Raw genomic sequence first — 22324 nt, 5'->3', positions numbered from 1 at the left:
GATAATACACATGCAAGCTTTTTAACACACTGGCAGCATGGTAGTTGCTATATAATAAATGTTCTTGCAACAGGTGTGTGTGTGTTTAAACCGTCCTGGTGAGCAGGCCATTGTGTTGTGGCTCCATCTGTGCTGTTGTGTAGCTGTGTGCTCTCTGAATTCTTTTTAGGAGGAGGCAAGTAAAAAAGACGGATTTCTTTATTTTGGAGATCAGTAGCACAGGAGTAGGTTTGATTTGAAACATGGTAGAGGCAGAAATTGGAGGGAGTCTGGGGTTTTTCTCAAAAAAATCACTAATGCAACCCTACAAAATATTCTTAGAAGTGTAATGAAATTAGTATTTTCTTTCAGTTCTCAAATGCGTAACTTAGAAGAGACATATTGTATTTGTTATGGATACAGTTGATTAAAACGCACATCATGACATTTACAAATTGAAATAAATTCACCCCACAGCACACACACAATAGCAACTCTGTGTATCCAATCAACTCATTTGTTGATTTAATCAGGAAATTAAGTTGAATAACAATTCTCCACATTTTCAATTAAACCTGCCTGATCTTCATATTTTATTTATTTGATACATTTTATTGTTTGCTTTTGCTGTTTTCCTTTACTGCAGCAGAATGAAATGTATCAAGACAAAATGAAACATATTTTTTTCCTTAGACAAGGTTGAACAAAAGAGAATTTATTGTTTGTGGAGTGCATGCATATTCATAGCTGGATGTGAAATTAATGCTAAAGCTGTGCATTACACACTGTGCTGCAGCCAAAAAAAAAGTATTTTCAGTATCTTTTAATTTCCATTTTCCATTCAATACACTCAACACAAAGTCTTTGATGGCTGTGGAAGAGGTGGGAAAAGATTGACATGAGAGAATGAAACAAACGATGCTCTAGAGGCTTATTTTGTGGCTTCTCGTATATTTTAACTTCTGATATAGTTTTTTACTGTCCCCTATTCGCTTATATCAGTCTGATGTCACTGCTCTCCTCCATATTCATTTCTCTCCACTCTGCCTGCCCCCCGCACCCTTTCACTGTCATTACATCTCCAGAATGAGTGGTGGAGATAGTATGAGCCAATATAGAGCTGCTGCGCTTTCATGGAACTGCTGAGAGTGTTGCTGACTGGCCATCAAGACAGATGGACTGAGATTTGAGGAAAAAAGCAGCAGAATAGCGAGAGAGCTGTGGGGGCCTTGTTAAAAATTCACATTGGATGGACTTTCTCACTTTTATGTGTTTTGCTTTTACTGTGTGTTATTCAGCTCTGTATTATAGCTTTTCTTAACATCTCTAGAGTGCCAGAAGTTGACAGACACTTTTTGTTTTGCAGACTTTCAACATGTACTACTATGAGTCCAACAATGCCAACCTGTGGTTTATCAAGGAAACTCAGTATGTCAAGATTGACACTATTGCTGCAGATGAGAGCTTTACACAGGTATGGACACGTACCACAAGCATGCATGCACACACACACAAACACACACACACACACACACACGTATATAAAGCTGGGAATGAGAGAATATAAATTAGTGCAATGCATTTCCAAATAACCTTAGAACTACTTAACTACTTAATGACACCAGTTCTTTTCTCCACTTTATTTTTTCCACGCTTAAGGACTGTTTCCTCTCTGTCCTCCTACTCTCAAATAAAATGAATTAGGAACAATAAGTCAAAGTCTTCCCAAGGCAGTCTATCTCTTATAATGTAATAATATAATATAATAATATTTTTCATACTTATTTTGGACCTGTGTGCATGTGGCCATTTGATTCTGTAATAGCTCAGTTACATAATTAGATATTCAACTATTTGCTACCCACTCTTAAATAAATCAAGGTCTGAATATGGGTTACATTTAAAATTAAATATCTTATTTGATTTGCTTGCAAAATTGTTTTGAGAATATAATCATCATCATAATCATTACAGCTAACACAGCTAATTAACACTAGCTTTGCTGCTCCCATTCAAACAAACTAACACATGTAAAACGTCTCCTGTCCTCAGGTGGACGTTGGCGACCGCGTGATGAAGCTGAACACAGAAGTGCGGGACATCAGCAACCTGAGTAAAAAAGGTTTCTACCTGGCCTTCCAGGACCTGGGCGCCTGTATCGCTCTGGTCTCTGTCAGGGTCTTCTACAAGAAGTGTCCCCTCACTGTGCTTAACTTGGCCCAGTTCCCCGACACGATAACAGGCGGAGACACGGCGCTGGTGGAGGTCCACGGTTTGTGTGTGAATGCCTCCGAGGAGTTTGAGGCTCCCAAGATGTACTGCAGTGCAGACGGAGGGTGGCTGGTTCCCATCGGGAGGTGTGTGTGTAAACCGGGCTTCGAGGAGAACAAGGATGTCTGCCAACGTGAGTGGGGTGGGGGGTCCCAGAGCATGTGTGGGAATGTGTGCATTTGCGTGCGTGAGAGAGAGATAGGGACAAATTTAGAGAGCAACTGTGTATCTGTGCCATCATGTATTTGAGTGAATTTCCTGCATAGCTTACATTTGAGTGCATATTCAATAGCGTGTATCAATGTATTGCGCAGGTCTTATAAAAGGTTGGCCTTCTAAAGTGAAAGAAACCTGAGCTTCGTAGTAGTGAGATTTCCCGACAGCTTACAAAAACACTTTTATAAACAAAACACAGCAATCTTATCCATTTTGCTCTAAAATGTGAATATGTGAAGTGTAAATATGTTTGTATGTGTGTGTGTGTGCATCTGCGCATGCCTGTGTGTCTTTCTGGAGCGTGTGTATGCAGAGGCATTTTGGCACACGACATTTCTGCTGTGAAACTGAGGATGGAATGACAATGACTCTTGTGTATTTAGGTTACCGATGCACTTTATGTGTGTGTGTGTGTGTGACTTTGTGTGTGTCAGCGTGGGTGTCATCACTCCGAGTGACTTTTATACAGCTCCCAACACTGCAAGGACAGTTCTTGCAGAGAAAAGGGTAGGAGTTGCTTTGAGGCATCTCATCTTTTTTGTTTTGAGTGTGTGTATTTGTCAGAGCTGAATATCTCATTTTCCCTGCTGAGTAGAGGAGAGTGGTATGAGTGTCTGTGTAAGAGAGTGCTTATTGATGTGTGTTTGAGTTGTAGGAGGGCAGGAAAAGGTATGCCTTAGGAAGCAGATTATTGAGTCGTAAAACTCCACAGATAGTGTGTGTGCAGTATGTGCGCTATCTGTGTGTGTACATACTGCGAGTGCATGCATTTGAGTAAGTTAGCTGTATTAGACTCACACCGTCACCTGTCCCCACGGGCTCACTCTCTCCCCGAAACGTAAATGGAATCATAGATATTCATCAGTGCAAACTTGGAATTGGTGCACATAATGCAATTTCAGTTGTTTTGGAGAAGCAGCAGCCAAGACGCCCAGAAAACTTGAGAGGGGTTTGCCTGCAGGTCTCCTCTGTGGGGACGATTCCAGTGCGGGCTCTGTTCTCAGGGCAGCTCCACGGCCAGGACAGGAAATAACACGTAGGGTTTTTTTGCCCTATACATGTCCATGGTTGTTTTCAAGAGCCATACATAGCGGTGACAACGTGACTGTGACCTGTTTGGTTTAAAGTAATTAAATAAGGCAGTCCATGTTTAGTTGTTTTAATAGCAGCTATATCAAAGAAATGTTAAAAAATGTAGTGCAATGTATTGTTGTTGTGAGCTGTGCTCTATGCGACTTGTGTAGGTTTCCAAAGTTGGCCTCTGTGTATTCAGTTACCGTACTCCATCGATATTAGCAGAGTTGACTGTAAGTGCCTATAAAGCATTGTGACGCAGCATTAACTCTGACTCGGTCTTCTCTTGCACACTCGCTATCTTACGCATAGTATTTACAGAAAATGTGAGAATTTATTGGAAACCTGGTAATTGTATTTATTCAGTATCACTATGGACAAAATACTAAAGATGCATTGTTTTGAGTTACATACAGACAGGGTTCTCACAGATCCTTAAAAAGTCTTAAATAAGATTTTCAGAATTTAAGGTCATAAAATGTTTTAAAAAGTCTTATTTTTAATTATGGTAGGACTTAAATTTTGAGGTGATGCCTAGATGCATGAGAAATATCTCCCCACAGTATTCACTAATTTAAGAATGGTTTGGTCGCGACTCACTCCAGTTCTGGATAATAATATTTGCAACAGCCAACATGAAGGAGAGGAGCAGACTTTTAATTTGGTGACCACTTGTTAAAGTGGATGAAAAGTTGATATACTGTAATGTGTATGTGTCTTAGCTGGTGTTTACAGATTTAACAGGCTGTTAAAGTGGATGAAAGGTAGATATACGGCAAGGTGTAAGTGTCTTAATGGGAAGAATTAACTACAGCCGACTGTGAGTGCAAGAACGACCAGAACAGCTTTATTGTTTCACAGTGTTGTAAAAATTAACAACTCCAAGCAAATTGTAATTAAAATTTAAATTTTAAATTAAAATGCTTCTTTTAACACAAAGAGTTTTATCTAATGTAAAGCGTAACAGTGGGACACAGTTCATTGCATTTGCCATTAATTTGATTACTTTATGAGATTTTATATATGATTATGATATGGAGATACAAAAATATTCAGAAAAATATCCCTATTAATATTGTCAAGTTGATTTCAAACATGAAGCTCAGCCCTAATGTGAATTCGTTTTGCTGTAGTAATGGTATAAAATTTTCTTTGTCGAGGTCTTGAAAAGCATTAAATTTGACGTTTGCAGCAACGCTGTACATAGATGCTTTTACTTTTAAGTTTCAAGGAAGTAACCCTCCCTGTGCTTTGTCGCAGCTTTAGATGATATGTATGTGCAAACTCTTTTCTGTAAAACTGCAGCATATTGGTGGGTAAAATGTTCAGTTTGAACGACACCCGTTCTGGTCATTATTTGAAGCTTCCTCTACAAACCAGTGACGGACAAATGTGCATCATCCAAAACATCAACTAGTCTCAATGTTTTGCTCCGTACTAGTTGTGCTGTGAAAATAGTTTATGTTATCAGTGTATGTAAATCTAAATAACTGTGACTACTGAATGTTATCTAGTCAGGATATCTATTACGCCAACAGTGGCTAGCATTAGCTCATTAAGTCAATTTCATATACACAAAGCAAACTTTTCCACATATGCTATAATAATATAAAGCTTGTTTTGTTAGATTTCTCATATATCAATAGATATAAAGGCTAGGGTCTTTAGGCTATCAATTGTCAGCTTTCCATATTAAATTCACTTGATCACAGTTAAATAATCTGTCTGTCTGCAAAGAGAAACTGTGAATAAAACTGTTTGTGTCTGTGAGACCTAAAGAAAGGCTTCAAGCAATAAGCAGTGTTTGTTGAATCAGTGAGCTATAGGCTATATTTGTTTATGAATCTATCAATAAATATCACCATATTGAGTTAATCACTATGTGCTACATTGACAGAATAAATCAATACATTCAATATTGAAATAACACTGCTACTTTGATAGCCTATAATTATTGAATCAGTATGAATCATTATGTTGGCAGTCAACCACTTTATGGTATGTTGATAGATATATATCGCTATATTAAAAAATTCATAGGATACTATAACGTTACTGCATTGGCGTTATTTAAAATATATCATTGACAAAATCACATGAAACATCAACATGTATTTGCTGTGAGAGCCGACAGTTCTGTGGTCTTTGTTTATGATAGTGGAGGTATCGTCTTGTGTGCTTTGTTTTGTTTTGGTGGCATTTCCTGTCCTGACGGTGGAGCTGCCCTGAGAGCGGAGCTTACACCGGAAGTGTCGCCACAGAGGAGGCCTGCAGGCAGATTGTCTTGGAAAACTTGGCAGTTGGGCCTTAGAGAGAAGTGAATAAGAACAAGATGTACTCTGCAGTTTGCAGACTGGTAACACGCACAGATTGTGGCAGAAGTCTGGCTGCATCTCCATCATGAAAAGCCGACTGTTGAGCTACATGTCTGTCTTGTAAAATGACACGCGGTTGTTATTTGACAGGTGATCACAGAAATGATCTCACTATCCACAGTGTGCAGGCCCATGTCACATTCCCTATATTAAAACTTTATTTAAAGTCAGCCTGACACAGTAAAGCAGTTGACCTCTGTGATCTCTATGACCTCATCAGTCTGCTCCCTGAGTCTCATCTCTCCGCAGAGAATAAATAAAGCAATGTAAGCGCGTTTAACAAGCTAGCTTTAACTCAATAACAGTATGCTTGTGCGTATGTGTGTGAGTGCATGTGTGATGTAGTTGTGTGCAGAAGTAACACTGAGGTCTTATTGACAGTCTGAGGTCAGGGGTCAGCAAATATATGTGTCCCCCATCTGGTGCAATAAGTTATGGTCAGTACAGATGTGGATGCATGTGCTCTGTGTGTGTGTGTGTGTGTGTGTGTGTGTGCAAGCAAAACAGGTGTCCAGTGTCTGAAACAAAGGAAGAGAAGCCAGGTTTTTGGTTACACTTCATTCCAAAGCATATTTTTCTAGTGTAGCAATTATTCTGGAAACAATCAACTAGCATTTTCCAAAAGATTTTAATTCCTTTGTAGTAAATGGAAGGTTCTCTGCTGCAGGGTTGTCTGCGCCACCTACTCAGTATTAAGAAACATATTTTTGTGGGATCGTGGGATGGATTTGCATAGCAATCCCCATGTCATATTTGTTTGTTGTCTGTGAAATAATGCCAAATTCATACCCTGGAAACCAGCTATCTTTGGTTAAAATTACCTCGGTGCCTGTACTTTTTCATCTGCACATGCCTCCATTCAGATATTTTTCCCTTCCCTTGTCAAAATTTCACTTAGCCAGCTAATGTAACTGCATCTGTAATCAGCCTGCTTTTAACAAAGACATGAGAGGACACAGAGAAGTACAACAACCCAGCGCGTTGTGCTTTAATGTGTCCCTGAGAGAACAAGGGCCAGGCTTTTAAAGAGTCCTCTCAGTGCTCGGCGTCAGCTCCAAACAAAAGGTTCCTGCCCTGACACAGTCTGAAGGTCTTCCATAGGGAAAACACACTCCGCTAATGCATTTAAATCACCCTCTCTCGTTTGCTGTCGCACAAAGAGATGAAGGGGTGAGGTGGGGGAGAGAGCCGAGGATAGGACTGGAGGGGCATTTGTAATTATCATCATCGTGCAGGTGAACAAGCCTTTTAATGGGCGCCTTGAATTCTCTTTCTCTTGTTCTTTTTGTGTGTGCTTGTTTTCTTTTCTTTTCTACAATTTAGCTGCTCCGATGCTCATTGTTGTCTTGTTCTAATGTTCTGTGTGAATATTCTGCTGGTATTTTTGCCCCTCTACCTTCCTCTTTTTGTCTCTGTGTCACCCTCGTTCTCTATCTCTGACTCCCATTCTCTCTCCCTCTCTCTCTCTGTTCCTGTCTCTCTCTCTCTCTCTCTCTCTCTCTCTCTCTCGGTGTGAGGCGCTAATGGAATCATTACTAGCCTTTCTGTGTTAGACAAACACCAGACACCTCCAATTACAGCCTTTTTTTCCCTCAATCTTCAGCTCTTTCCCCTCCTCTCTGCTATTTTCTAACCTTGCTCTGGTGTCTGCTTCTATAATGGGACTGTTCTTCCCTTCTCTCCCTCCACGAGCCCCCCATTTTGCTCCTCACCCATCCCTTCTGATACTGTCTTCCTTTTTCACCTCTCCATTTTTCTTTCTGTCTCCCTCCTCCTTCTCCTCGCTGCCGTCATCTCTTCTGTCTGCATTCGTTAAACATTTATAGATCATGGGTTCATCTTTCTCTTTTTCTATTTTCCCACCCCATGCGTCTTACTCCCTAAAGTGAGGCGCAAAATGTGCTTAAATGTGTGTGTATATGTTTTGATGTTGTTCATGTTGGACATTGGATTAGATTAAATCTGCTGAACTGCTCACACGGAGTGAGCAGGAACAGACTGTGTAACAGATTTGTCTGTCATGTGGTCTTAATTTTGAGAAACACAAGCACCAACAAACCATGTTGTGATAGCAGCTACCTGTCAAATTGATAATGATGTCATACAAGTGATCACAATTAATTTAATGATGATGATGATAAATTGATATTTTGTTTGCTGGTGTTATTATAGATTGTTCTTGCTGTCAACAAATCCTATGAAAAGACAACTATATAAGCCAACAATGTGTTAGTCCGAACCTCAATACTCTTTGACTTTCCCACTTTGTCTGTGGCACTCAGTCCCAAACCCATTAGTTTCTTCTGAAGACTTCTAAAAGCAGGTCACAAATATATTTCACTGTCTGAAAAGGTTAAGTAAATTAGGTATGGGTAACTTTTACAGGTTCTGTAATTTCTTAATAATTTCCATTGACTTTTCCTGGAAGAAGCTCATATAAGGTAAATAGAGACAATGTCCTGAGTGAGCAGGTCTTATTTGTGTTTAAAGAAAGAAGCAAGAAACTGGAAAGGAACTGCTCAGATCTTAATGGCTGGCAAAAAATGACAGAAAACCCAAGTGAATACTAATTATTGGAAACTTTATTCTCCATATTGAATTGTATGCTTGGCTATAATTTACAACTACACAGAAAGACAAAATTTGCATTTCTGTATGTTGAGCTGACCTGCTGTGCACTGACTGAAATGCTTTTTAGATTAAAATGCCAATTAATTGGAATTAACTAATTGGAGGCATAGCAATTAAACACTGTCTCCATTTTTGATATAATACATACCAAATTACAAAATCCTTTCCAGGAACCTTCTTTGACATATTATTTATATCAAAAGAGTTTATGTGGGATTGACACAAAATAAACTACAATGCACATGTTTATTGTAAATGAGGAAGATATCATCCAGTGCACCGGTGTGGCCTATTAATACATTTTTTTAAACAATTATGGAGGTTTATGGCACAGTGGAATATGATCTATCAGGCTTTGACAGGTCAGACAATACTGTTGGTCTTTTCATGGGATCTGTTGGCAGTAAGAAAAATATTGAATATCACCAGACTTATCCTATTAACCTCGTAGCTATAATACATATTTCCCTTTTTCCGTTTTGTGTTATTTCATGCACTTTGTTTTTCTGTGTACTGAGGTGTGCACTAAACACACTGCTGCTCTTATGGCCGTGGCTTTGCTGCTCAATCACATGAAATCATACTCATCCACTTTGTCACCACTGGAGTTACATAATCTCGCTCTCTCTCACTCTTAATTCAAACACACACACACACATTCTCTCTCTCTCTTCCTCTCTGCCACACACATTTGCACACCCATGTCACTTCTCCTCCATCTCCCTCTGCCCCATGCAGAGGCCTCTGTCTATGTAGCCGAAGCGCCCCCCACCTTGTCGGCTCTCTTGCTTTGTTTTCTCTCTGTGTCTTCGTCTCTTGTGCATTCTGTTTCTGTTTTCCCTCTCTGTTTCTGTCTGCCACTGTTTCCTTCTCCTACCCCCTCCATTTCCACCTCGTGCTCCCTTGCCCTCTCCTGCTGTCTTTCTGTCTCACAGCTGGTAGGGGATGTAGTGAATTCTCTTCTCAAACCTCTCCTGCTTTAAACCCTAGGGGTACATGCTGAAGGGCAGGAGTGTGTGTGTGTGTGCATGTACAGCTGTGACTCTGTGTGTGTGTTCTCTCCTTCTCTGTGTGTCTGACAGCACCAATTACTGCCTCAGATGCCAGAGAGATGGAGGAGACGGAGTGGAGAAGGACAGACACCTGTCACCTCGACACAAGTTCTGTTGCTCTCATCTCTCCTCTCTCTCTTTCTCAGCGGGCAAAAGTAATATAGGTCAGCATGACATGTTTCTAGTCTGTCTGTTGGCTACACCTGTCTAATAGTCCTCTTCCTCCTTTTTTTCTTCTTCTTCATTTGTCTGTTTGATGCTGCCAATATGAGGCAACAACTTAGTTTACAAGAGGAACTTTTCAAAGTCACACCACACGTCCTCGTACTGATTCCACTTAGCTCTCCTGCTGTTCTTTTCACTTCTCAAATTGAACCGAAACCAAAGTGTGAATCACTTAGCAACAAGTCAAATGTCCCTCTGATCCGGTATGAATTGTCATCTACAGTATGTGTTCATTTGGAATACTGTTGATGCAGACACAATGGGTTTCAACTCGAAGATTTCCAGATAAAATAACAGTTTAAAGGAATAGTTCAATCTCATGTCTGTACTAAGTACAGTACTGGATGGTTAGTCTAAGGGGAAACTGCTATTCTGGCCCTGTCAAAAGTTTAAAAAAATGTCCACTGATACCTTTAAAGATGACTTATTAACATGTTTCATAAACATAAACAGAAATTTAAACAAGACACTTTGTGGTTTTAGAGGGAGTTTGTGACTATTTCTTGGCGATTTCCAGGCAAAGCAACTGTGTGTAGCATGCTGAAGTCTTGTCATCACAGTGAGGATGCCAGGTTTGGTTCCATCATGCCTGGAAAGAGACCAAAACAAAAACTGGTGCTCACCAACCGTACAAATATCTGGCACCCCAGATGCTGCACAGAAGTACTGGGCAGATGGAGAAACTGTTGCTCGCCTTAAAATAGCCACAATGTTGAACTATTCCTTTAAGGCACAGCCATGTACAAAAGCCAGGCAAACATCACACTGCTTTATCCCCTTACACACTCTAAACCTCGTTTGACCGTGACTATGAGATCATAACTTTTGGGAGGGATAACCACGGCTTGTACAATGTTTCAGAATAGTTTGATATTTTCGGAAGACATTGCTCAAGCTGTGAAGGGGAATTGGGCTTTCTGTCTGCCTAGTGACGAGCAGCGATCAAAGGCCTGCTGCTCAGCCGTTTAGTCGATCAGACCTGGCTCTGACCACAGCCCAGCAGGAAAGGATTTACAGTTCAAAAATATAAAAAGCTTTTGTTTGTTCTTCCCAGGAAAATGTACGTTCTGTAATGATAAGTGTAAGTTATATGATACATGTGCTGTAACGACTTCATCAAGATATGCACTCAGTTGCTTGTAATGAAAAGAAGACTATGACCAAGCTCAAGTATGCACACTTAAAAGAGACTAAATGCACACACACATATACGCAGCACACAATACACTTTCACACTTTATATCTCATAAGAGGATTCCAGCCTCTGTTCATAATGAAAGGTTTGAGCAGGGAACAGATGTAGGGAAAGGCTAATCTTCGCACCTGTGAAAGAGATTAAGCTCATTTACAGAGCGCAGTGTGTGCGTGTAGGTGTGTGTGTGTATGTGTGTTGAAAGCTCAGTAGGGAACCTGCCTTTCTTTATTGCCTCTCCAATACAGAGCCCTATCCCTGCCTCTATCCTTACAGCAGGAGTGTGTGTGTGTGTGTGTATGTGTGTGTGATGTGGACAGTCGAGGCGGTTGGTAAAGTGAGCATTTTTATGTTGATCACATACAGACTTTTGAAGGTCAAGGGCTCCCTCCTGCATGTAGTATGTTCACACACACTCTCTCTCACACTCACACACACACACACACACACATACACACACACACACACAGAGTTCTCTCATTTCTTTGCTCTTCTCCTGGTGGCAGCTCAGGGAGCTTGAGAGCACGAAGGTGTGGGTAGGCAGAGAGTGGGCGGCTAACAGAAGGATTTAGACAGCAAGTCAAGAGATGTTTGTGTGTATGCAGTACACGCAATGTGTGTATCTGTGTGTGTGTATGTACACCGCTGCAGGCATTAGGGCATTAAGCTGTTGAAGTGTCAGGCAGCAGGGTGTTATTACTAGTCAGATGTTCTTAAAGGACAAACGTATATATGGGCTGAGTAAAGGCCAGTCATCTGTCCTTCTACCCGTCTGTGTGAGTGTATCTTTCCACTTCTCGACTTGTCCGCCCGTCTGACTTCACTTTTAATTTATTTGGATAATGACAGCCACCTTTTCCTTCATTTCTCCTTTATTCGCCCTTTATCTCCTCTCACCTCTTTCTCTCCACTCACATGTCCCCCTAAACTCCATCCCTTTTCCCTCTCTCTCTTTCTCATCTCCTCTCTTTTGTGTTTGAATAAATGACACAAAATCACAAAGGCTTAGGCGCTCGCTATACCCTCTACACACCATAGTCCTTGTCTACATACCCACACAGTACTGACCCAGATAATGTCTATTCACAATAAGCCTCTCAGTGCAGCTCCTCTCGCCATGGCGGATCACTTGCCAGACATAAGCTGAGATGCCAAAAGCCACCTTAGCACCAAGACGGTGTTTTGTGCCACTTAAGTGTTAGCCACAACGAAGCCCGAGGACATTAACATGGCTTTGGGAGACAGGACCTACTGTAGCTCAGCTGGGTCTGGTGCATTGGGTTGAGCTGTGTGAACAAACCCTGAGAGAGAAAGAGGAAAAGCAGGCCAAGGACTGAGAAACTGTTAACGCATGTTTCAACTCCTCACGTCCTTATATAGCACTATTCCCTACAGACATGTGGGCTAGAGAGGAGAGAGGTGTAGAGGGGAGAGTGTGTCTCCTCTGGGTACAGTTGCCATTAATTGGCTGCGTTCCATATGCAATTGAGTTCCAGTCAGGGATAAACATGTGTGCACTCATGGGAAAGTTGGTTTTCATAATTTTCACATTTCTATAGTATTGAGTCAGTGTTGAGTTTGTTCCATTTACGATCTAAAGGCTTTCATGAAAGGTATGTGTATGTAGAGAGCAGAGGAGGCATGCAGGCAGCCAGCGGGTCTGCCGAACAGGAAACACGGGAACAGGAAGGCAGCCATTGACCCTTCCCCTTATCCCCTCCCTCTCTTTCTAGTTTATGGATGGCTTCCAGATGTACGATCAGCCTGTCAGACTGATTGGGCCAGCGTTGCACAGGCGTTATTGCTCAGCTCCAAACACGACGTACAGATGTAGTCGTGGTTGAAGTCCAATTTGTTGCTGCTTTCGTATGCAGTACAGCTGCACTATTGTTCCACAGCCAAGAGGAGCCATTCAGAATTCAAATAGACTTTTCAGCTCCAGTGTTAGACAGAACAAAGGAGGGTTACACAGAACCTGATGAGAGATGTGACAGATTGTTCATTTTGAAAATGTGGCTGTTTAGACCAGCTGCTGCAGTATTACAGGTATAGATGGGGAATTTTCTGTGACTCAAAGTGATAAATACACCTTCTACTGTAGCTGGAAAGATTGACTTGTAATACTGGCTTTATGTGCTCATATATTCTGAAACGTACTTATCAGGAAACAAGAGGAAGTAGCTGATTTTGCAATTTCTACTCATTGATGTGTGATAACTTATGATGCATTCTTAGTAGAAAGCAAAAGTATAACTTCTTCTGTCAGCTATAATTAAAACAAAATACAAAAATGCTTAAGTTTTAGGAAATTAAGTCAGATTTAGCACACCGTATGTAAATATTGTCAATAAAACTGAAAATAAATTAAGCCAAAAATAGAAACATAAATCCAGCACTATGCTTAAGCAGCATCACTGAGGTTTGTGAGTGTCATTATCTTTCAAGGCAGCATCATAAGCAGATCTGCCCATAGATCTAATTGTTTTGTCGATATTTATTTGTCAGATGAAAAGCTCCTGTGGTCTTGAACTGTGCAGATTTTATTATGGAGAGCACAAAAGGGACACACAGCGGCAATTTTCCCAAGAGGAGACTCTTTTGTGTGCGACACACTTGACTTCCTGCACGGGCTGAATGAGTGCCGGGGTGTCAAGGAGGTGTGTTAGGGAAAGTACTATTTATGGAATACTTAATTCTTAACAAGGTAAAACTCTGTCAGTCAGGTGGAAGGTGGCACTGGAGGTCACACATAAATACATGCGTTCATTAATAAAGATGTATCCTCAGAGATGTGAACATACTCACACATCATCATTAGTTTTACTCGGCCTTGAGTGAGGCAGTAATATCAAGTGTTCTTTTTTTAAACCCCTGACTTTTCTTCTCTTCACCTGCGAATGAGAAAACAACATACTGTGCAAGTGCAGATTTTCCTGCTGCCATCAATTTGCTGTAAAGTCAGCTGACAAAGTCGGCCACTGCCCACCAACAGATGAAAGACAGCGAGAATATGCCCTCCCATTTGACAGGTACATCCAGGCGTGTGTGTGCACACGCGTGCATGTGTGTGTGTGTGTGTGTGTGTGTGTGTGTATGTGTGTGCAACTGACACAGAGAATAAGGCACGGGGCTGTCTTTTCCTCCTCCGCCTGAGAGAATGAATTATTGAGAGTGATGAACTGAAAATAACGTGGGCAAGGAAAGGAGGTTCACAGCTCCTCCTACACACACTCTGCCGGTCACGGGGCTGGCCGATGTGGGCACGTTTACTGCTGTGGTGTGTGGATGTGTGTGTGTGTGTTTATATGTGTTTGTTAAAGCTCTGTGGGTTGGGTTTTATGGAAGACGTTTAGCTACGTGTGTACCTGGGCAGAGAGTGTGTTTTGGTGATGGTTTAAATCTGTGTATGTAGACATGAGCTTTGTGTGTGTGTGTGTGTGTGTGTGTGTGTGTATCGGCCTGCCTGGTTCTGTTTAAAGGAAGGAGATGCTTTGTGTTCCTCTAGCCTTTTATCTTGATAGCAAAACAGACAGAAGAATAAGTTATTCAGACTGTGAAGTAAACTCCCAACAGACTCCTTCTATTGGCCTGTCATGCTCTCTCTCTCTCGCTGTCCCTCGCTCATGACCCCTCTCATACAGAAACACACATGCACCTGGTATCTATTTAATCTGTTTTTAGACTGCCGGACCGGCTCAAAATTAGTAAGCCATCAGCTTGGGTTACCACTAGAAAAGTGTGTGTGTAGATGTGTGTTTGCTTTAATTGCACTGAAATTGAGCTTGCTCTCTTTCCCTTTTGTGTGTGTGTGTCTGTGTGTGTCTGTGTGTGTGTGTGTGTGTGCCTGCCTGTCAGCTAGAGAGTAAATATTTGTGCAGGAGCTCTGGAGAAGGTCAGGGTCAACGTATGACAGACAGCCCACTGGGAAATAAGACACACATACGAAGACAGACTCACTCACACACACACACACACACACACACACACACACACACACACAAATAGAGACACTAAAGTAGAGATGGTAAGAAAAAGTGAAGAAAGAGACAGAAAAATAGAAATAGACAGACCGGAGGGTAAACACAGAGATATATGGAGAAGAGAAAAACAGAGAGAGACGAGTATGGAAAGACTGAGATGGACAGAATGAGGAAGAGGATGAGCTTCATCCCGTGGTTCCCCTTGGCCGATCCCAGTAATTGGCTGGTATCCAGAGGACAGAGAGTAGATCAGAAATCAGCCTGAGTGTACTCATGTGCTTCATGTACTGGACATCACAAACCATTTCATATCCGGTCTGACTCTGTGTGTGTGTGTGTGTGTGAGTATGTTGGAGAAGTCATAAGATGCCATAAACACAGTAAGGGTCTGTCCTGAGGTGTCAATCAAGGAGGCCTATGTCTTCTGTCTGGACACAGCTCATAACTCTCGTCTGCTCTGCAACCACGTGATCCTGTGTAGTCTTTCTCTAACAGAAGTCTCTTGCAGGCAAAAGTAATTGCTGCCATACAGTATCTGCGTTTTAAAGGGGTACATAATAGTTCTCAGGACATTGTCTTGTTTGTCAGTTTACCTTTTGTATGTGATTAACACAAGTGAATGACATTTGGCTTGAATGGGGATGAAAACTTGTCAGTACTGTGAAACAGCAACTGCACCAATCTAAACTTTGAAACTGTCTACTGGGAGACAAAGAAAGCATTCACACTATACAGAGTTACATGTAAAGCACATATAACATCATTATTTTTCCCCCCAAGGTTATATACTGTATAACATCTGGGAGAATTTTCCTTTACCCACATCAAACACTGTATATGTACATGCTAATATAAGTCCACACATACCAAAGGGACTTACAACTGACATTCTTTTATTTGTGCATCTGCTATTTATCAATTTACTGTAGTTATGCAGTTATGTTTTCTCTGAACAGTTTTCTTTTTTCACACAGCATTATGACCCATATCTTGATATAAATGCTTTTCAGAGCCTTTTCTTCCCTGCCAGGACTAAAATTCTGATGGAGAAACATTAAATCTCTGAAATTCAGGCCTAAAACATGATCAAATACAACTGCATTGAGTCTATACATTTTGGAATCAGTTGTCAGAGCTTGAAAATAAAGTTTGTTCAGGTGTGTTTACCTTCCACTGCATCCCAGAGCGCTGGCAGGCAAAGATCCAGAGTGCTAGTGCCCAGTTTCAGTGAGCATCAGTCTAATTTAAGCACACCGAAGTACATGTGTACATGTGCTGTCCATTGTAGTCATGTTGCATTGCAAACCTGCATGTAAGTAGACTACCAAGTATCTCTGCAGTGTAATTTACATTAACATGTGACAGTTTGGGTAATGGTTTTGACGTTCACATTTCCTGTTGTTTAAAAAGAAGCTTAAAAATGACTTGAAATAACTGACAGTGTAATAGTGTTAAACTGTACTTCCAATCAGCCATGCTTAATTCTCATTCCCAAAACAGAAAGTATTCAATGGCAGTTCAAAATACAGCACCAGTCAAAATTTTGGACACACCATTCACTTGAATGAGAAAGTGTGTTCAAACTTTTGACTGGTACTGTAGGTCATTTGTTTCTGCAATATTTTTGTACATTTTACCAAACGTCTACAAAAAGAACTTCAAGATTTGGGCCATTTTATTTTAAGATTACTTACCATTTAGTGTAATTGCTGTCATTTTTTTCTGACTGCGAAGATAATGATAGTCTCTTGGCATCACTTAATATAATCCATGCTTAAATATGAGTCTGTAATAAATGGGGAAAGATTGATGATTATAATTTACGTGTCCACTTCTTATGTAGTATGTAAGTCGATCAAATGGTATTTCACTAAAATTTGGTACATTATGCAAGAATGTGCTGTATATGTAGTTTTCATGTGTTTTTGTTGTTGTCATCAGTAATTAATGGTCAGAATTTTCATTTGAGCACATTTAGCATCCCTGTGGACCTGTGAGTTATATACAACTATAATTATCTTTATAATTTTTGGTTGATTAGTTGTTGGTCACAACAAAACCAAAACATAAAGGCAATAAAATTGTGTAATGCAGGGCAGTGTTATTTTTCATACAGACAATTAAAGTTTCATAAGCAGATACTATAATTTTTTTAGATAAGAAAGAAAGAAAGTAGATGTGATGTACGGGGGCAAACAAGCTTGCTCAGGAATTGTTTGTGTGTGTGTGTGTCTGTGTGTGTGTGTGTGTGTTTTAAAGGATTAGTAGTAATGGTAATATTATGGTGTTGTTATGAACTCTGATTGAGGATTAGAGGGTCTCAGCAGGGGGCTGGACTCTGATGCTGACATCTCTATTCCACACACACACACACACACACACACACACACACACACACACACACACACACACGTATACACACTCACAAAATAACTGAAATTACATGTCCACGTTAATATTGTGAAGTACCGTTCAGTGATTTATTCACACCTATATATGCATCTTTTTTCTATACACTATTCTCTATATAAGGTACAATGTTCTTTTTTAACTTGTTCCCTAAGTTTGTTTACCATGAGGACATGTTAATTCGACCGTAAGCATGTTTCACGGGCATGTACACATGAGCACAAACACACACATACAGATGCGACCTCGGTGGCCGTAAAGGACGTCAGATTCGATCTCGTCAGATTTCTCCACTGACGCTTGATGTATCAATTTTTAAGTAGCTGGCCTCAACTAACGCTTGGATAGCCTGCACACATACACACACACACACACAGGCTGCTCTGTGCTCCAGGAGCTGTGGCACTCGAGGGGTACTAGAAGGGTTCCATCTTGAAAGCCTGTTGCCATGGTGACCATTATGGAGCTCATCTCCCGTGGGCCAGCAAGCTTTACACAACTTCCCTCTCAAAAGAACACACACACATACACATACACACACACATACTATACCCGCCACACACCCAACCACCAACACACACACACACACACACACACACACACATTAAGAGTTTTCTCCTCTTTCTGTCCTTTATGGTAAAGCCGGCGGGAAGCCAAGGTTTGACGTGAACCAAATGCAACAGAAAGCAAAAGAACAGAGCAATTAACAGTTAAACTAGCAGGAACAAATCACAATGGAAAGTGGAGGAGAGGAGAAGGCACACAGCCAAGCAGAGGAAGTGTTTGTTTCAGAAAAGTGGAGCTGATGTGATTTTGCCTATGTACTGAGCCGCCTGGTTGAGTGTAATCAGAATGTAATGACTATGACTGTGAGATATCTGGCTTGTATTTTTCTGTGTGCATTTGTGTGTACATCTGTACAGGGCCTTTCTAATGTTAACTGAATCCATTTCCTGATCTGTTCCGGTACAGTTAGCAACTTCTGTCATTCACACAAGGGACTCCTAAATGTCATTCACATATAAATGCAACTAAATTTCTCTGATTCCAGGAATTTGAAGTGTCATTTATCACAGTATACATCACTGGATTAACAAATGAACTGTAAAGGCTTGTTTGAATATATTATATTATGTTGATTTCATGCTATAGAATAAATTTGGAGTGTTTGAAAAAAACTGAACCTATCCTTTAAAGAGGAGGAGAAAGTGAGTGAAAATCACTTGAATCAATCGTCAGAAAGTTAATAATGTGTTTTACAATCACTTAATCTTTTGAGTAATTTATCAAGCAAAAGTCCTATTAACAGATTTTTTTGGCCACTTGAGGGCAATGGAACAAGCTGTCAACACAACATTGACATTTTACGACCATATACAGTTAATATAGCTACTGTGTTGGCAAACACTTGCCTGTTCACACATCCCACAGACACAGAACAGAGTTGTGTTACTGGCCACCTGACGATTGTAAGTCTAATATTTACTCTCCTTTTTGCTCTGTTTCAGTCTCGACCAGCTCCTGACAAAATCATTAGCAACTTTAGCAGCTAAATGCTGCACTATGTTCACCAGCCAGTTGCTAACTTTGTCTGTCCTTTGTTGCTGGACAGCTAGTGTACAATGGGTTAATTCAGAGCTTTTTAGCTGAAGCAGCTAAAAAAACTGCTATGGCTGGAAACGAGGTTGATGACTGTGGTGAAAGTGAACCAAAACTGTGAAGTTGCAGGCCGTAAAACCATAACAATGAGCTGAAGCACGCTAAAAATCTCTATAAAGCTGAGAAGAACTGCAGAGTCAAGGGATAATTCTCTGTGGATGTGTCACTTATGCATGACCCCTTTTACATTACATGTCATTTGACCCATTATTAATATAAATATATTGATTAGTGCAGCTTTAAAGTAATATTCCTGGGGTTTGGGAAAGTGTAATAGGCTTATTTATCTATTTTCTGACATTTTATAATTGATTAATCCGAAAATAATCAGTAGTTGCCACCGTAAAAAGTATAGAATTGAATATATAATTGAGTAGAATGGAACTCAATCATCTCATACTGTAGTGTACATTTTTTTCCCAGAGGAGACAGATGGGCTGTTCCCTTCTCAATCAGTATGTGGTGACTGAGGGTGTGTCTTGACTAGCAGTACTATATCATATCTAAGAGCTATCGATTGGCATAAATACACAGAGTCTCTCTGGTGACCGGATGAATATTTAATAAGACACTGGATCTGAGGCCACTCTTTGTCTTTAGAAAAAACATACACACACACACACATCTCACACATACACACACCCTGTGTACAGCATTGTCAACTGTTACTTTGAAGATGATGCAAATTTTGAGTTAGCTTGTGGTTCTGCAACATAGTTTTTGTGTCTAAACTTTTACTCTCCTGTGTGTCTGCTTTTTGTGCAAGTGTATGTTTATATGAGCACTGTCTTACTGCCTCTCTCTTTTTCATATCTATGGTAAAGCATTAATCATAAGGGAACCAAGTCAAGTAACATGTTTCCCATGAGGCAGGCACTGGGAGTAGCTTGAGAGAAAAAAAAAGAGGCAAGAAAATTGGGAGAGAGGGAAGAGGGGGACTTTGAGAGAGAAAGAAAAACTGGAGGTGGAAAGCAGAGCAGAAAACAGCAGATCAGGAGAAGGAAGCTCCCCTTGAAGCAGCCAAGCCGCCATTCTTGCACAAAGTTTGTGATCAGGCATTTGTCGGGACGCCAGGCCTGGCATGGGGCGCCCTGTGTGTCCTCTAGTGCCGGGGTCCTTTGTGCCTCTGTGGCTGGCCAGCGCCCGGAGCCAGGACTCTCCGGATGAAACGTCCCCAGAGAAAAGCTGCTTTTCCACCCTGCTCCTACAGCCCAGCCAACAGAAACACACACACACACACACACACACACAGTCACTAGCACAGCACATAGGCACCCATTACCTTGGAAGCTGACAGGAAGGAGGAAAGAGAGCAGAAATCCTTTGAGAATTATCACTCCGTCTCCCTTCCTTACCCTCCCTTTCTTTCTTTTTCTCTCTTTCACACCTACACACACACACACACACACATCCCTTTTCAGCGTTCTCTCAAGTCTTTTGGGGATTGTGCTAGTGGACTGTGCTCCCATATGATGAATGATTTGCCTAAAAATACTATCTATATGCAAGCGAGCACAGCGTCCAGGTGGAAGAACTTACCTCCACTGTGAGAAATCACACTACTTTTAGGCCACTTTTCCATTCCTCTATCCGCAGGTTAACCACTGCGTTGAATATATGTGCAAGTCTTTGAATGTATGTGTGCGCGCGCTTGTGTGTTAGTGTGATAATTTACAGCTTTTCTGGGACGAGTGACGTGTAGCTTGATTAAATCCATGACCTTCACCACCAGCACAAGCAATCAGCAGGCGAACACACACGCTTACACACACACTCGCAGCATACTTAACACCCTCTCGCACACAAGCGCTCGGCACACGAACATGCAATCAGGACCTGGCGGATTCTATCACATCATTGATCCAACCTATTCGCGCACACACACACACACACACACATACACACATACACACATGCATGCATACATAAACACACATGTGGCATCTATTGAATTGCATTTCAGACACCCTCATTTTCCTTACATGGGGTTTTGTATACTGTAATGCTATTTACTACGGTGGCAGAAAAGGCTTTGCGAGGATGGGAATACCAGGCCTATGAATGTATAAATAAATACATGCGTAATCTATATTCAGATTACCAAAGGGAAAGTCAGGAATTCCATTTTACTGCCTAGGATGCAAAAGGGAAATCATTAAAGTCCCCAATCTATTTCAGCTGGCTGCTCCTGTTGAGCGGTAGCACAGTCTTCCCTCCCCAGTTTTATGACTCCACATAATGACTAATATGCAGCCACTGTAACAGCCGTAGAAATAGTCATATTATGTTATTGTAACTATTGCTGTGACTGCGGCTGTGTATTTTTGTTCCCCTGGTTGCCTGAAGATCTAATGCTTATATAAGAGGACTGACAGTTGAACTGCTGTTGCACTGTGTTATTGTACTGTACAACCCCGTGGTTATATAGGCCTACAGTCTGATGTAAAAGCATTTCACGTAGACCTAATGTCACAATATATTAAATCAAACTTTGTTTTCCTGTTCTTTGCCATGGGTGCTGCACGGCACATCTTATCGTTCGTACCTCTGTTGTAGCCTAACTCCTCATGTCGGTCTATATTTTTTGTATACTTTTTTTGTACACTTCTGATTCTCCTCAATTTTCACACAAGCTTAAAGAATAATTCTGGTTTATTACAACATCAGACTTAGTTTTGTAGTCTGTCCATCTTTTTCTATTGGTTATGATAACATTGTACTCATCAAGCTAATTGCAGAGATCTCTGAAATGTGGTAACATTGCTACAACAAGTGATCATTCCTCTTTGCGCAGAAAAACTGTGTGCACACACACTTAAGTAGGTGTGGTAGGTCAAAGCTGAACACAGTCTATAAACTGTGATGGATGTTTAATGTAACGTTGCCTTGTTCCCAGATCTTAGCAATTACTTTGGTTAGTACAGTGACAGAAACGATGGCCAAAAAACAAAAAAAACAAAAAACAAAATCATACTTTAAGGCATTTGTAGCGGAGTAGGGATTTCTAGCACAACGTCACCTACTTCCAAGGTGTGCGGAGAAGGAAAAGGTCAAACTCCGCTGACACCTTTATTGTCAGATCTACACACTTGGGCTCATGGCCTTCATCAGTATCATACAGCACATTACAAAGAACATATAAATAAGGTCTTCTTTAAAAGTTTTATGTCACGTTCTAAAATTTTAAGAGGATCATATTTAAACATTCTCTGTAATGTGTTGTATGATGATCCTGATTGGTCTCATAATGATGTTTTCTTT

At 40.8% G+C, this 22324-nt stretch overlaps 1 protein-coding gene and 1 long non-coding RNA gene across 5 annotated transcripts in view; one reads left to right on the top strand and one right to left on the bottom strand.

Moving 5' to 3' along the window:
• The window catches only part of epha4b (eph receptor A4b), a 98293-nt gene that overhangs the window by 22354 nt on the left and 53615 nt on the right, over positions 1-22324 (top strand). For all 4 annotated transcript variants that reach the window (XM_042429911.1, XM_042429913.1, XM_042429912.1 and 1 more), the window contains 2 exons: positions 1346-1453; positions 2032-2383. In XM_042429911.1, the coding sequence (XP_042285845.1) occupies positions 1346-1453; positions 2032-2383 (460 nt within the window). The remainder of the gene's footprint in view (positions 1-1345; positions 1454-2031; positions 2384-22324) is intronic.
• LOC121909385 overlaps positions 1-22324 on the bottom strand; it is a 61807-nt gene that overhangs the window by 81 nt on the left and 39402 nt on the right. The gene's annotated exons all lie outside the window — the stretch shown is intronic.

Source organism: Thunnus maccoyii, chromosome 12, assembly GCF_910596095.1.
Source record: "Thunnus maccoyii chromosome 12, fThuMac1.1, whole genome shotgun sequence".
NCBI lineage: Eukaryota > Metazoa > Chordata > Actinopteri > Scombriformes > Scombridae > Thunnus > Thunnus maccoyii.
Note: the sequence above shows the minus strand (reverse complement) of the source record. Positions and strands in the feature narration are given on the sequence as shown.